The following is a 16,375-nucleotide window of genomic DNA, read 5'->3' as shown; positions in this document are numbered from 1 at the left end:
AACAGCTTTCTCACATGGTAGAGTGAAGGTTTGGACCAGTTTCAACCAGTTTCAACCATCTTCTTGGTTGATTCATATGTGATTGTGTGGCTGTCTGCCCAGGTGTTCACCTCTTTGAAGTGAATGTGATATCTGTCTTCAAAAACCATCTGTAATTAGCAAGATCATAAGAAATTGAAGGCTAAATGCAAACAGGTGGACAGTCATGGAAAATTACAAGCATTATGCAAATATCATTCTGTGTTTTCCATCACCTGCGCAAGAGATTCATTCTTTTACCAAATAAATTGATTCCAAAAATTAAATCGTTTTTTTAGTGGGTGCAATTTACAAAAAAGAAAACTAAACCTCTGACCAGAGTTTATTATTATTCATATTAATTCATCTTTAGCTGCATTTAGAAAAATACTCCAGCTGGGCGGGAAAGCAGCGGAACTGGCAACCCTAGCCAGCAGGTCCGTGTGCACACTTTGAGCACGAGCCTTAACGAAGCGGCGACCTGGCTGAGCGGAGACACACCACGAGAGAGACGGTCATCATATTCCACGCGAGAAGCATTTGATAAGGTAAGGCCATGGACGTTTGTTGAATTTATAGTTTTTCTACATATCAGAATGAATATTTTGACATTTATTCTATTTTATTGTTCACGCGGAGCTACCTGACTCAGCTAATGTTACTCAGCTAATGTTACCTGACTTAGCTAATGCTACCTGACTCAGCTAATGCTACCTGACTTAGCTAATGCTACCTGACTCAGCTAATGTTACCTGATTTAGCTAATGCTACCTGACTCAGCTAATGTTACTCAGCTAATGTTACCTGACTTAGCTAATGCTACCTGACTCAGCTAATGCTACCTGACTCAGCTAGCGCCACACCCTGCCTGCTCTTCGAACAGGCGTTGACATTCGTATGTGGCCTTCACCTTCATACCTAATGTCAGGTTCTGCTTTCTTTCTCCGTCTATTATGTACAAATAATGCTTTTAAGTGGGTGTTGGGCTTCGTCCCGCTCTTATTTTTTTGGCTCAATATTAGCCAAAAGTATCCAAGGATAATTTTGCACTTTTATGCTAGCAAAGGAACGGGTAACGTTAGCAGTGACATTAGCTTAGTTGCTAACGTTAATTGACTGGGTAGGCTAACTTTTACTAACTGAAGTAACGGTTTTAACCTGGCGGGTCGAACGGTTGATAATTGTTCTAGCTGGTTTGCCCACAGTTAATATATGTGGTGTTTGAGTTTAACATTGTGATGGACTAATTGTGGCGTTAAGATGAGAACGAGGTCGGTGTCATGCGTCATATATCACGTGCTGGACCGACAGCGTGCTTCGCCAAAATCTTAAGAAATGCAGATTTTTACTGCTGGGAAATTAAATTAAATGAAGTAACTTCGACAAACGCACTCTTAAATGATATAGTGTATGTTACATGAACATATTTGTAATTTGTTCATACATTTGTACTAATCTATTGATTCAGGTAACCATTCCAAGCTTGTCCCACCAATGTAGTATTTCTCTTGGTCTAAAGAAAGTGCAATCATGTTACAGTACTAGCATCTGAATGTCGACTGTTTTAATTTTTTTAGGTGAAAATGGACGAGTGGGAAGAAGCGGTAAGTGGTTTGCTCATTTTGTCCAGCTTTGTTACAGCCAAGGAGCCAGACAGTATATGAATCCACTCCTCTTTACAGGAAACCTCTGCAGTAACCAGTCACACCTCCAGTGAAGGTATGTTTACCGCTCTGTATGCTAAGTGTTCAGCTTTAACAGCTTTTGCATCCACTGTGAACATGTGAAGTTACCTGTCCTTGAGCTTCTGTTGAAATCACCTTGCAACTGTACACAAAGGGTTCAGGAGGTGGAATACTGTGCTACCTATTTAAGTTAAGATGTGTTATTTGGACATGATCACTTTTAGGCACACAAGGAGGCTCCTGGAACACTGATGGTGGCGAGTTTGGAAGAGGTAAGTGTGGAAGATTGAACAATGACCGTCTCTGCCCTCGACAACATTGATCAAAGATGTTCTTCTGTTCCTCTCCAGGTCGAGGTGGAAGAGGCAGACAAGGAGGATTTAAAAGCTCAGGTTTCCATGCATCTCTCATTATTTAACAAGTAGAAAAAATATAATGTATAAATAAAATAAATCAATAAAATTACGTTTGTCTCCATAACTAGTGACATTTAACTTTTTACAGACTAAAATAAGTGAAAATGATCAATAGATTAGGAGATAATTTGATAAACTGAGGTAGTAGCATCATGATCAAGACACTTTGATAAAGTCTCAATAAATCAGTAAGCCTGAAAGTCTGCACAACTCTATGGCATTTAGTCCTCTCAAGGGCCAGTGTGTAGCATTATGGGGAATGTTTTATCAGAACTGGAATATAAATATTCCATACTATGTTTTCATTTGTGTTTAATCACCTGAAACTAAGAACAGCATAGAATGAGGCCTTCACATGGACACAGGTAGCTGGTGCTCTTCGCTGAGTCCTCCATGTACAGAATGTGGGATAACTTGATCTGTTGAGTGCAAAACTGTCACTGCCAGCTGCCCATAGGATGAGCTCTGAGGCGTTGCATCGGTTTGCACTGTGCAGCTCACGTTACTGCAGAGGACTTTTCAGTTGGTGTGCAACCACACCACTAGATGGCACCAAATCCTACACTCTGTCTCTGTGATGTTGTACTGCTGCATACTGGACTGATTCTACACTCTAGAACCACACAGTATGTGGTAGGATGTGGTGTAGTTTGGACTGTGTGGTAGGATGTGGTGTAGTTTGGACTGTGTGGGGTAGGATGTGGTGTAGTTTGGACTGTGTGTGGTAGGATGTGGTGTAGTTTGGACTGTGTGGGGTAGGATGTGGTGTAGTTTGGAGTGTGTGGTGTAGTTTGGACTGTGTGGTAGGATGTGGTGTAGTTTGGACTGTGTGGTGTAGGATGTGGTGTAGTTTGGACTGTGGTGTAGGATGTGGTGTAGTTTGGAGTATGTGGAGTAGGATGTGGTGTAGTTTGGAGTGTGTGGTGTAGTTTGGACTGTGTGTGGTAGGATGTGGTGTAGTTTGGACTGTGTGGTAGGATGTGGTGTAGTTTGGACTGTGTGTGGTAGGATGTGGTGTAGTTTGGACTGTGTGTGGTAGGATGTGGTGTAGTTTGGACTGTGTGTGTGGTAGGATGTGGTGTAGTTTGGACTGTGTGTGTGGTAGGATGTGGTGTAGTTTGGTGTAGTAGAATGTTGTGATCTAACGTTGGTGCTCTTTGTTTTGTAGGTGGGGATGACGACGGTAAGCAGTGTGCAGCATTATGCTAATTAGGGTCAGTTGCTCAGTCCTCGGTGCTTGTGACCCTCCAGCCTGCTCTTTACAGATGGAGGCAGCTGGAACAGTGGAGCAGCAGAAAGACGTGGAGGCAGAGGTGAGACATGAGACGCATGTATTGGTCTACTTTGGATTAGACTGAGTGGTAGTCCCTGAAGTGTGAGGACCAAAAGGCTGGGAGTTGGGAGTAAATGTTGAATACTTGAAGGATGGTGTGAGCTTACGTCCTCATACTGTCTGTACTGTAGAATAGGGATGTACTGTTAGAGTTGGATGTGTTCCAACATGTCTTTTCTTCTCACCTCTGCTCTCTGTTAATGCATGTTTGTGTGAGGGTGGGGGCTGAGCCACACGGCGTCAGAGAGAATTATAATTCTAAAAACAAACATGTATCATCCTCTTCACATAGTTCTAGTGATATCAGTCAGCGTAAACGGATAATTAGACCTGGAATTCCATATCTGTAGACTTTAGACTCTAGTCCTCTGAAGCCTTCACAGAGGCTCGACACTGCTCTCTGAAGCACTCGGCTCGTCGTTGAAAAGGTTTCCAACAGTTTCATGAAACCTACACGACCACAAACATTCCAAGTATCCTCCCAGATTAAACCTTGTGAACAATATGAAGAGTATTAGCTCTTTATTTGGTGTCAATTGTCCGGTTTTTAACTCGACTGAAAGCTTCACACTGTTCCTGAAAAGTGTCCTGAACGCCTGTTTTTTCCATCAGGACGCAGCAGAGGATTTGGTGGGATGGATCGCAATGACTCCAATGGTAATGTAGTGTTTGTTACTGAGGCCACTGGACTCACTGTAGTCTGAGTGCAACTCTTCTGAGACGTGTCCGCTGACCACATGAACTGTCTTTCACAGGAGACGAAGGAGTTCATGAGAACGGTAGGGAGACGCTCAAAGTACAGAAACACTGGTCTGGTGACTGATTTAAACTTGAAGCTGTCATCAACTGCTGAACAGGGTTTAGAGGAGGAAGAGGCAGCAGAGGAGGCTTCAGACGAGGTATGTCTTGATGCAGCCCTGTTATTATTATTATTATTATTATTATTATCATAATATATATTCATTCTAAGTGATGCAGGGCATGAAGTTGGTTTTCTGAAGTGTATTGCTGACTCAGTAATGTATTGAAGGTGATGACCATGGTGCCAGAGGAGGCTTTGGAGGAGGTAAGGGAGCATCACCTTCCTTTGGCTGATTAACCCTGAAGTCATGGTTTCATGTCGGAGAATGTCCAGTGTGTCTTCTGTCTGCAGGCTACCGGGGGAAGGATGAGGACATCTTTGCTGGTGGTTGTAATGGTTTGATGATGGATTGATTTTTAGCCTGTCAGTTGAGATCTGAACCACTTCACTCATGTGACTTCTGTGTCTCATACAGGGGAAGCTAAAGATCCAGAGAAGGATGAACCCGATGGTGAAAGTAAGTGAGTGGACTGTTGAATGTACGCGTATGCACCAGTCCTGCAGCGTGATTAAGCCGTTACACTCGTGACCCTCAGGACCCAGGGTCACGTACGTTCCCCCGACCCCCACTGATGACGAGGACTCCGTCTTTGCCCACTATGAGAGAGGCATCAACTTTGACAAGTACGATGACATATTGGTGGAGGTCAGCGGACCCAACGCGCCACAGGCCGTCGTGGTGAGGAGTGCTGCAGTAACAAGTTCATTCATGAACAGCTGCTGCTCTGTTTGTAACATAATCCGTTAAAGATGCAATTTACAATGTATTGACTTGATGATGAATCATTCGTCATCAAAGTGATTCTGTCCCTGGTGTGAGGGTACCAGTCTGTGGGCCTGAACTAGGATGTGACGCAAACACCCTGATGGCATCCCGTATGGACTGTCTGTCTGGTTCTTCTTCTTCAGACCTTTGACGAGGCGGCGCTGTGCGAGTCCCTGAGGAGAAACGTCAGCAAGTCCGGTTACGTGAAGCCCACCCCCGTGCAGAAGCACGGCATCCCAATCATCTCTGCTGGGAGAGACCTCATGGCCTGTGCCCAGACTGGATCTGGCAAAACGGTGAGAGGGGGGGGGGTAGAGCCTAGACTAGAGTGGTGCACCGGATCAGATCAGCACAAAGGTCAATGGTAATAGTGTCTCATTGAGGATTGAAGCGGCTGCTCCACCAGACTCAGACTACATCTATTTGTCCCAAATCATTTCAGCCATAAACCTCACTAGTTCTGAATGTTATCCTCTATACTCTGAGTTCTTTATATTCAAATGATGAGGAGAGATTGATTAAAACTAGTCTAGTCATCATTAGTGTCATGATGTACAACAATGTGCTCAGAGCTCGATCATTAGGGCCCGAGCACCGACGTAGTCGGAGCGGAGGACCTATTGTTATTTCAAATTTTTTTTATTATTATTATTATTATTAGGGCCCGAGCACCGACGTAGTCGGAGCGAAGGACCTATTGTTATTCTAATGTTTTTTATTATTATTAGGGCCCGAGCACCGACGTAGTCGGAGCGGAGGACCTATTGTTATTCTAATGTTTTTTATTATTATTATTAGGGCCCGAGCACCGACGTAGTCGGAGCGGAGGACCTATTGTTATTCTAATGTTTTTTTATTATTATTATTATTATTATTATTATCGTACCAGTTTCATCGCAAAAAGGAGGTGCTTGGGATACTGGGAATCTTTTGAAATTTGGCACAAAATTCAATCGTGGTGAAAATTCCAGTATTATTGGGGTGTCCAGCTGCGGCATGACATTTTGGCTCGATAGCGCCCCCTACAGAGTAGCTCCAACTTTGGGTTTGACCTAGCTGTATGAAATTTGGTAGGTATGTGGAACGTGATGGGACGTACAAAAAAGTCAAAAGGAGGTATATCCTAAACCCAACAGGAAGTCGGCCATTTTGAATTTTATGACGTTTTTGGACCGTTTCAAGGCACCGTACTTTAACGAACTCCTCCTAGAGATTAAACCCGATTGCCTTCAGATTTGGTCAGTATGCTCTTGAGACCTTGGCAGTGAAACGATACTCAAAGATCAAAAAGTTATCAAACAATGTGTCCGTGGCGTGGCGGCAAAAAAACACCATTCGCCATGAAACAGGAAGTTGTTGTAACTCGGCTGTACATTGCCTAATCTGCTCCAATTTTCTCAGATGTCATAACATCCTGACCCTGAACACATGTATATGACAATTTTGAATCATAGTAATAGCGCCACCTAGTGGCAACAGGAAGTCATAGGTTGTGTACTTTGACACCCTACTGCTCACAGATTAATCGGATCCCTCTCAAATTTTGTCACAAAAGCCTTAAGACCTTGATAATGCTTCATTGTGAAAATTGTAGGAAGTTGTCAAAGCGTGGCGACGTGGCGGCTCTGCGAATTTCGATCCTTCGCCATGAACGAATAAACTGATGTAACTCGACTCCGCATCATCAGATCTTTACCAGATTTCACATGTTTGATTAAACTCCAGGCCTGAAGACATCTGCAAGCCAATTTTGAATCATAGTCATAGCGCCACCTACTGGCAACAGTAAGTTAAAGTCTTTATACTTTGGCTTGTTTCACTTAGTTGGAAAATCAGATCAACATCAAATTTGTTCCACACAAATGTAAGAAGTTCATAATGCCAGTTCTCTAAGCTTTTGATGTTTCGTCGAACGCCGTTGCCGTGGTAACGCAGTCTTCGCCGTGAAAAACGATGGTCATTTGGAGAGGTTAAAGAAGCTCGAAACACAAGCAAACTTGACACACAGATCACAAGGCCAAAATGTAGTTCTATAATATGATTTTATTCAATCAGAGTGTTAAATCGGCTCAATAGCGCCCCCTACAAAATTTTGACGAAGCAGCCCTTGCAGTACGTTTCACATAGATTAACAAAATTTGGTAGGCACATGTATCACATGTGGACTTAAATAAAAGTCTCTTGGGGCCATGCCCTAAACCCAACCGGAAGTCAGCCATTTTGAATTTAGTCTGAATTTCTAGTGTTGTTTTTTCAATTTCCAGGCGCTCTACTTTAACGAACTCCTCCAAGAGATTAAACCCGATTGCCTTCAGATTTGGTCAGTATGCTCTTGAGACCTTGGCAGTGAAACGATACTCAAAGATCAAAAAGTTATCGAACTATGTGTCCGTGGCGTGGCGGCAAAAAAACACCATTCGCCATGAAACAGGAAGTTGTTGTAACTCGGCTGTACATTGCCTAATCTGCTCCAATTTTCTCAGATGTCATAACATCCTGACCCTGAACACATGTATATGACAATTTAGAATCATAGTAATAGCGCCACCTAGTGGCAACAGGAAGTCATAGGTTGTGTACTTTGACACCCTACTGCTCACAGATTAATCGGATCCCTCTCAAATTTTGTCACAAAAGCCTTAAGACGTTGATAATGCTTCATTGTGAAAATTGTAGGAAGTTGTCAAAGCGTGGCGACGTGGCGGCTCTGCGAATTTCGATCCTTCGCCATGAACGAATAAACTGATGTAACTCGACTCCGCATCATCAGATCTTTACCAGATTTCACATGTTTGATTAAACTCCAGGCCTGAAGACATCTGCAAGCCAATTTTGAATCAAAGTCATAGCGCCACCTACTGGCAACAGAAAGTTAAAGTCTTTATACTTTGGCTTGTTTCTCTTAGTTGGAAAATCAGATCAACATCAAATTTGTTCCACACAAATGTAAGAAGTTCATAATGCCAGTTCTCTAAGCTTTTGATGTTTCGTCGAACGCCGTTGCCGTGGTAACGCAGTCTTCGCCGTGAAAAACGATGGTCATTTGGAGAGGTTAAAAAAGCTCGAAACACAAGCAAACTTGACACACAGATCACAAGGCCAAAATGTAGTTCTATAATATGATTTTATTCAATCAGAGTGTTAAATCGGCTCAATAGCGCCCCCTACAAAATTTCAATGAAGCAGCCCTCGCAGTACGTTTCACATAGATTAACAAAATTTGGTAGGCACATGTATCACATGTGGACTTAAATAAAAGTCTCTTGGGGCCATGCCCTAAACCCAACCGGAAGTCAGCCATTTTGAAATTTGTATGAATTTCTAGTGTCGTTTTAGACATTTCCAGGGGCTCTACTTTAACGAACTCCTCCTAGGGAATTAATCCGATCAACTTAGAATTTGGTCAGAACAATCTAAAGACCGTAGCGATTAAAAGTTACTAAAAGCTTGAGGTTTCATCAAACAACATGGACTTGGTGTAGCAGCCATTTTACATGGTTCGCCATCATCCACCAAGCTGTTGTAACTCAACTGTACTTTGACAAAACTGTCCCAAACTTGACATGCTTGATTACCGTCATGATTTTAGGACTTTTGCATGCCAATATTAACTCATAGTCATAGCACAACCTACTGGCAACCACAGAAGTAAGCAGGATTCTTTAATTACAGCAGCCCAAACACTGAATTTATTTAAAGGGTTCGTGTGCACACCATGAGAAAAAGACTTCTCTGATTTAAATATGTGCAAACTAAGATGCATGGAGAGCAAAAGTTCGACAACAGTGGTTCTCAAACCATGTCAGTGGGCATTAGTATAAATGATCTGTCCAGAGCTTCTACATGAAAATCACGTTAAATGTTACAATGAATGCTTCACACTACAATCTAAAGTTATAGAAGAGCTTAAAATGAAAACAGTGTTACATTAAAGTGTTCAAGTAAAAGTAAATGACAATACTGCTCTGTTAACTTTCATGTAAGTTCAAATACAATCAGCAGGACACTGCAGGGAGTTGAACCCCATCCCAGTAAACTGACGGTCTGTTATTTTATAAACACTGAAACACATTCACACATGTTCATTTTCTTAATGATCTTAACAGGCTTACATTTATGATTGTATCGGAGGTACACTCAAAACATTTGAGGCTTAAGACCTGGCAACATGATCTTGCTACGCTGCTGGTTGAGGCAGGAAATACTGTTTAACTCGTGCACGCAATGTATGATGGTCACAGAAATGCATGGCCGCGTCAACCAGAGTCCTGCCAGTACCCTCGACGTGCGTGAAGTTGCGAGGGCCCGATCAATGCTGCTTGCAGCTTTAATTATTATTATTATTATTATTATTATTATTATTATTATTAGGGCCCGAGCACCGACGTAGTCGGAGCGGAGGACCTATTGTTATTCTAATGTTTTTTTATTATTATTATTATTATTATTATTAGGGCCCGAGCATCGACGTAGTCGGAGCGGAGGACCTATTGTTATTCTAATGTTTTTTATTATTATTATTATTATTATTATTATCGTACCAGTTTCATCACAAAAAGGAGGTGCTTGGGATACTGGGAATCTTTTGAAATTTGGCACAAAATTCAATCGTGGTGAAAATTCCAGTATTATTGGGGTGTCCAGCTGCGGCATGACATTTTGGCTCGATAGCGCCCCCTACAGAGTAGCCCCAACTTTGGGTTTCACCTAGCTGTATGAAATTTGGTAGGTATGTGGAACGTGATGGGACGTACAAAAAAGTCAAAAGGAGGTATATCCTAAACCCAACAGGAAGTCGGCCATTTTGAATTTTATGACGTTTTTGGACCGTTTCAAGGCACCGTACTTTAACGAACTCCTCCTAGAGATTAAACCCGATTGCCTTCAGATTTGGTCAGTATGCTCTTGAGACCTTGGCAGTGAAACGATACTCAAAGATCAAAAAGTTATCAAACAATGTGTCCGTGGCGTGGCGGCAAAAAAACACCATTCGCCATGAAACAGGAAGTTGTTGTAACTCGGCTGTACATTGCCTAATCTGCTCCAATTTTCTCAGATGTCATAACATCCTGACCCTGAACACATGTATATGACAATTTTGAATCATAGTAATAGCGCCACCTAGTGGCAACAGGAAGTCATAGGTTGTGTACTTTGACACCCTACTGCTCACAGATTAATCGGATCCCTCTCAAATTTTGTCACAAAAGCCTTAAGACGTTGATAATGCTTCATTGTGAAAATTGTAGGAAGTTGTCAAAGCGTGGCGACGTGGCGGCTCTGCGAATTTCGATCCTTCGCCATGAACGAATAAACTGATGTAACTCGACTCCGCATCATCAGATCTTTACCAGATTTCACATGTTTGATTAAACTCCAGGCCTGAAGACATCTGCAAGCCAATTTTGAATCATAGTCATAGCGCCACCTACTGGCAACAGTAAGTTAAAGTCTTTATACTTTGGCTTGTTTCTCTTAGTTGGAAAATCAGATCAACATCAAATTTGTTCCACACAAATGTAAGAAGTTCATAATGCCAGTTCTCTAAGCTTTTGATGTTTCGTCGAACGCCATTGCCGTGGTAACGCAGTCTTCGCCGTGAAAAACGATGGTCATTTGGAGAGGTTAAAAAAGCTCGAAACACAAGCAAACTTGACACACAGATCACAAGGCCAAAATGTAGTTCTATAATATGATTTTATTCAATCAGTGTTAAATCGGCTCAATAGCGCCCCCTACAAAATTTCAACGAAGCAGCCCTCGCAGTACGTTTTACATAGATTAACAAAATTTGGTAGGCACATGTATCACATGTGGACTTAAATAAAAGTCTCTTGGGGCCATGCCCTAAACCCAACCGGAAGTCAGCCATTTTGAATTTAGTCTGAATTTCTAGTGTCGTTTTTGCAATTTCCAGGCGCTCTACTTTAACGAACTCCTCCCAGGGAACTAATCAGATCAACTTAGAATTTGGTCAGAACAATCTAAAGACCTTTGTGATTAAAAGTTACTCAAAGCTTGTTTCGTGAAATGCCGTTGCCGTGGCGACGCATTCCTCGCCATGAAAAACAAAGGTGTTTTTGAGGGGCTAAAAATACTCGAAACAAAATCAAACTTGTCACACACATTTAAAATCCTGAATGTAGTTATCTGATGTGATTTTAATGCTTCAGAGTGGCAACTCGGCTCGATAGCGCCCCCTACAATATTTTGACGATGCAGCCCTTGCAGTACGTTTCACCTAGATGTATGAAATTAAGTAAGCAGGTGTATCACATGTAGACTTAAAAAAAAGTCTTAGGGGTCCATGCTCTAAACCCAACCGGAAGTCAGCTAATTTGAATTTTGTATGAATTTCTTGTGGTTTTATTTCCTTTTCCAGGTGCTGCACTACGAACTCCTCCTAGGGAAATAATCCGATCAACTTAGAATTTGGTCAGAACAACCTAAAGACCTTAACGATTAAAAGTTACTAAAAGCTTGATGTTTCATCGGATAACATGGACTTGGTGTCGCGGCAATTTTACATGATTCGCCATCATCCATCAAGCTTTTGTAACTCAACCTTACTTTGTCAAAACTGCCCCAAACTTGACATGCTTGATTGCTGTCGTGATTTTAGGACTTCTGCATGCAAATATTAACTCATAGTCATAGCGCCACCTACTGGCAACCACGGATGTAAACAGAATTCTATCATAACAGCGGCCCAAACAGGGTTTGTGGGCACACCATGAGAAAAAGACTTCTCTGATCTAAATATGTGCAAACTAAGATGCTTGGAGAACAAAAGTTAATCAACAGTGTTTTTCAAACCATGTCAGTGGGCATTAGTATAAATGATCTGTCTAGAGCTTCTACATGAGAATCAGGTTAAATGTTACAATGAATGCTTCACACTACAATCTAAAGTTACAGAAGAGCTTAAAAAACATGAAAACAGTGTCAAATTAAAGTGTTCAAGTAAAAACAAATGACACTGCTGTTCTGTTAACTTTCATGTGAGTCCAAATACAATCAGTAGGACACTGCAGGGAGTTGAACTCCATCCCAGTAACCTGACAGTCTGTTATGTTACAAATACTGAAGCACATTCACACGTTCATTTTCTTAATGATCTTAACAGGCTTACATTTATGATTGTATCGGAGGTACACTCAAAACATTTGAGGCTTAAGACCTGGCAACATGGTCTTGCTATGCTGCTGGTCGACGCAGGAAATATCATGTAACTTGTGCATGCAGTGTATGATGGTCACAGAAATGCATTGCCGCATCAACCAGAGTCCTGCCAGTACCCTTGACGTGTGTGACGTTGCGAGGGCCCGATCAATGCTGCTTGCAGCTTTAATTCATCTCATATTATTTCATATTCATGTGAAGACGTCTCCTAAACACTACTGGATTTATTCTAGTTTATCACCAAAACTCCATTTCACTGATGACATGTGAACACATCATCGTAACACTCGTTAGCAGAGATCAGCACCTAGAGCAGCAGGACTTCAGACCCTGATCACATCTTTAGGTCACACTAGGTGAGCCACTACTAGACCTGCACGGATCATCGGCTGCTGATGGTTGAGCTCCTGTAATGTGTTTCCTGTTCACTTGGATGGAGAGTTTTCCGAAGCCTTTATTGTAAATGGAGGATGGATTCTTCCTCCTCCAGGCTGCGTTCCTGCTCCCCATCCTGCAGCAGCTGATGGCAGACGGTGTGGCAGCCAGTTCCTTCAGTGAGCAGCAGGAGCCTGAAGCCATCATCGTGGCCCCGACCAGGGAGCTCATCAACCAGATCTACCTGGAGGCCAGGAAGTTTGCCTTTGGGTATGTTCAGACCAGTAGTGTCCGGCCGCTTTCATTCAACGAGGAGGTGTGGATGTTTGTGCTTCACAATGTATTTTTGATTAATTTTCAGTTTTAGAAGGAAGATTTCCAGTCTTTCTATCTATACATTTAGAGTTTGGCCCAACCCCCTAATGTCCATCTTTGTGCCCGTTGTGCTGGTTCTAATGGGAGTCCTTCGCCTGTTGTAGGACGTGTGTGCGTCCAGTAGTGGTCTATGGTGGAGTCAGCACTAGTCACCAAATCAGAGACATCTTCAGGGGCTGCAATGTCCTCTGTGGAACACCAGGCAGACTGCTGGATGTGATTGGCAGAGGAAAGGTAAATGCGTTCAGTGTGTCAGTCGGTCTTTGGGTGGAGGCGTTCTCTGTGACTGGATGGTGTTTGTGCTCCAGGTTGGGTTGACTAAGCTGCGGTACTTGGTCCTGGATGAGGCTGACCGGATGTTGGATATGGGTTTTGAGCCCGACATGCGCCGCCTGGTGGGCTCCCCTGGACTGCCGTCCAAAGAGAACCGTCAGACTCTGATGTTCAGCGCCACCTACCCTGAGGACATCCAGAGGTCTGCTCCGTCTTCAGCCGCACCGTGTGCTGTAGAAGTGAGCGTGTGTCACAGGCTAATGTGTGTTTGCAGGTTGGCGGCCGACTTCCTCAAGACCGACTATTTGTTCTTGGCTGTGGGTGTGGTGGGCGGAGCCTGCAGCGACGTGGAGCAGACGTTTATCCAAGTCACCAAGTTCTCCAAGAGGGAGCAGCTCCTCGACATCCTCAAGACTACAGGTACCGTCTTCTGTAGCCGGTTCACCAAGGACAACCATGTACCATGAATATCTAGAGTCCCGTCAGCTGAAACTAGACATGGATGACTTCAGCAGATCCACATGTGCTCCATAAAGGTGCCATTGCTCCAGAGCATGATGTAGCTCTTGTAGGACTGAATATGTACCATGACCTGGTGTTTGTCTTAGTCTTCATTTAGATGTTTTTGCAAGGCTTCAAAGCTGCATTCTCTCTAGTGTCCACCAGGGGACGACTCCTCTGCTTGTATAGAAGTCTAGTCTAAAATGACTCTACTTCTCTCTTGATTAATTCCCTCAGTAAACACGAGTTTATGCTCTCTGTCTCTAGTTTACAGTCTTCTTCAATACATCATGATGTTCATTTAGAGTCAAACAGACCATGAAGCAGGGGGTGCTTTAGGGGCGGGGCTACACGGTGATTGACAGGTCTCTGAACCCGGGTCTTACAACCCACAGTCCACAAACAATGGGGGACATCACGGTGACCGAGTCCACTTCTTATCCAGCTGTGGTTTTTGCAGGAACGGAGCGCACCATGGTCTTTGTGGAGACCAAGAGACAAGCGGATTTCATCGCCGCTTTCTTGTGCCAGGAGAAGGTTCCAACTACCAGCATTCACGGGTCAGTGGCGGGTCAGTGGTGTGTCTACAGGACGTAGAGTGATCTGTAGGTCTGAATGCGTCCAGCACTGTGTTGTTGTCTCTCAGTGACCGTGAGCAGCGGGAGAGGGAACAGGCTCTGGCAGATTTCCGCTTTGGCAAATGTCCGGTCCTGGTGGCGACCTCTGTAGCTGCCCGCGGTCTGGATATTCCAGATGTACAGCATGTGGTGAACTTTGACCTCCCCAACAACGTTGATGAATACGTCCACCGCATTGGGAGAACTGGCCGCTGTGGAAACATTGGGAGGGCGGTGTCTTTCTACGACCCCGACTCTGATAACCAGTTGGCCCGCTCCCTCGTCGCCGTCCTGTCCAAGGTGAGAGCGTTGGCTTCATCACACATGGTGCTGGGCCTGTTAGTTATTAACATTAGTGTGTGTGTGTGTGTGTGTGTGTGTGTGTGTGTGTGTGTGTGTGTGTGTGTGTGTGTGTGTGTGTGTGTGTGTGTGCACACTTGGATGGACAGGCGCAGCAGGAGGTGCCCTCGTGGTTAGAGGAGTCTGCGCTCACCAGCGGTGGACCTTCAGGTTTCAACCCCCCCAGGAGGGGCTTTGCCTCCACAGACTCCAGGAAGGTAACTGGGTCCTGTGTCCTCGCACTGCGTCCTCTGTCCTCACCCTGCGTCCTGTGTCCTCACACTGTCCTGTGTCCTCACCTTGCATTCTCTGTCCTCACACGGCGTCCTCTGTCCTCACACTCTGTCCTCACCCTGCATCCTCACCCTGTGTCCTCAGGGAGGATCTTTCCAAGAGAAGGATGTGAGGAGCCAGCCGGCTGCTCAGCCTGCAGAGGAGGAGGAGGAATGGGAGTAGAGCAGCAACACCCAGCTTTGACTTGAGTTATTTTTCTTTTAAGGTGTTCAGCTTGTTGTAGTTTTATCAAAGAATTTTTGTTTGAAGACTAGATGAAGTTTAAAATTGTGAAAAGTCAAAACTTCAAGGTGTCCAATTGTATTTTGTGTCTTCAAGGATAAAGGTCACAAATAAATGCATGTTTGTTCAAAGCAAAGCCTACTTTTATTGTCTTGGGTTACATTGAAGGCGTTTGATCCTCTGAAGCGAGTCCTCTCTAAAACACCCAAAGTCCATTCTAGAAATGGAGAAGTGTCATGTGACATGGAGCGATGATTTTAGAAGGATTGGGATTGAGAGCCGTCTGAATTGATTCCAGTGGAGTCGCACATTATAGGGAAGTGAAACAGCTGTTACTAGTATAACAATGGAAGTCCAAATATGAGCTAGATGCAAGATGCCATCACTGCATTTGAGCAGTGTGATGTTCGGTGGGGACAGATTGTCCACCAATGACTCCACCAGAGCACCGGCTCCTACAGACTGACCTGAGATCTGCAGGAGCCCGGTTCACTCTGAAGGACCAGTGAAGAGGACCTGTGTTGTATGAGTCTAGTCCACTAGTACAGGTAGTCCACCAGCTGATCTGGAGGTCCAGGTGTCTGTAGCAGCTTGTGGTGGAGCTCCATCAGTCCTCTAGTCCTCATCCAACAGTGAAACCTTTTGACGGTGAAGAGGAATGGTGCCGTGTGACCTCAGAGCCACAGCCAGCCGGTCCAGGCCGGTCCAGGGTCCAGGGTGTGGTTACATGGCCAGTGTTTTATCCACGGTGTTGAAGGTACTACAGATGTCAGAACATGGGCACATACCAAGTCTCTCACTGGAAGCTCCCACTATACCAGAGAAGACTTATTTGTATGTCAAATGCATTTTGCCAAAACTACCAGGATGTTCTTCTACATCCGGTTGCATTTTGCATTAGCCAGCATGGTCTCCTGGCTATTCTTACCCACAATCCTTTGCAAAGTAAACCTGACTAAGCAGGTCAAAGCTCTGATCAACTTTCAGTTATTAAAACGATGTCTTTTTTAATCTGTTATGGATACAAGTAAAGTCAAGGAGCAGAAACACTGCACAACATGTTTGGTCATTTCCATTATTAGTCTCTACAGACTGACAGCTGATCAGCTGTCAGTCT

General features: G+C 43.8%; 1 protein-coding gene across 11 annotated transcripts; it reads left to right on the top strand.

The window, feature by feature from the left end:
* Positions 1-424: 424 nt before the first annotated feature.
* On the top strand, positions 425-15,388 carry ddx4 (DEAD (Asp-Glu-Ala-Asp) box polypeptide 4). Of its 11 annotated transcripts, none has more exons than XM_068704653.1 (23): positions 425-566; positions 1,596-1,622; positions 1,701-1,737; positions 1,928-1,975; positions 2,054-2,095; positions 3,288-3,302; positions 3,385-3,432; positions 4,065-4,109; positions 4,208-4,231; positions 4,310-4,351; positions 4,483-4,518; positions 4,606-4,638; positions 4,730-4,771; positions 4,851-4,993; positions 5,224-5,376; positions 12,753-12,907; positions 13,117-13,246; positions 13,321-13,487; positions 13,560-13,705; positions 14,247-14,346; positions 14,433-14,703; positions 14,853-14,960; positions 15,121-15,388. In XM_068704653.1, exons 2-23 carry the CDS (start codon positions 1,602-1,604, stop codon positions 15,196-15,198), a joined length of 1,884 nt encoding a protein of 627 aa, XP_068560754.1. In that variant the 5' UTR covers positions 425-566; positions 1,596-1,601; the 3' UTR covers positions 15,199-15,388. The 11 variants fall into 11 exon arrangements, with proteins under 11 accessions (XP_068560754.1, XP_068560753.1, XP_068560752.1 ...); XM_068704652.1 differs by having other exon boundaries at positions 4,606-4,641; XM_068704651.1 differs by having other exon boundaries at positions 4,606-4,644.
* Positions 15,389-16,375: the final 987 nt, after the last annotated feature.

This window comes from Cebidichthys violaceus, unplaced genomic scaffold (genome assembly GCF_023349555.1).
Source record: "Cebidichthys violaceus isolate CVI_PGR_0920_01 unplaced genomic scaffold, fCebVio1.0.p SCAF_98, whole genome shotgun sequence".
Lineage (NCBI taxonomy): Eukaryota > Metazoa > Chordata > Actinopteri > Perciformes > Stichaeidae > Cebidichthys > Cebidichthys violaceus.
The sequence above is the reverse complement of the archived record's forward strand: the minus strand, read 5'-3'. Positions and strand labels throughout refer to the sequence as shown.

What these genes read in the sequence shown, in the direction of transcription:
- ddx4 (XM_068704650.1), top strand. Translation starts at nt 1,602, where the DNA reads ATGGACGAGTGGGAAGAAGCG. An exon ending in AGAAAGACGTGGAGGCAGAG is followed by an intron (nt 3,433 to 4,064) that starts GTGAGACATGAG and finishes TTTTTCCATCAG; the next exon opens with GACGCAGCAGAGGATTTGGT. An exon ending in TCGTCGCCGTCCTGTCCAAG is followed by an intron (nt 14,704 to 14,852) that starts GTGAGAGCGTTG and finishes TTGGATGGACAG; the next exon opens with GCGCAGCAGGAGGTGCCCTC.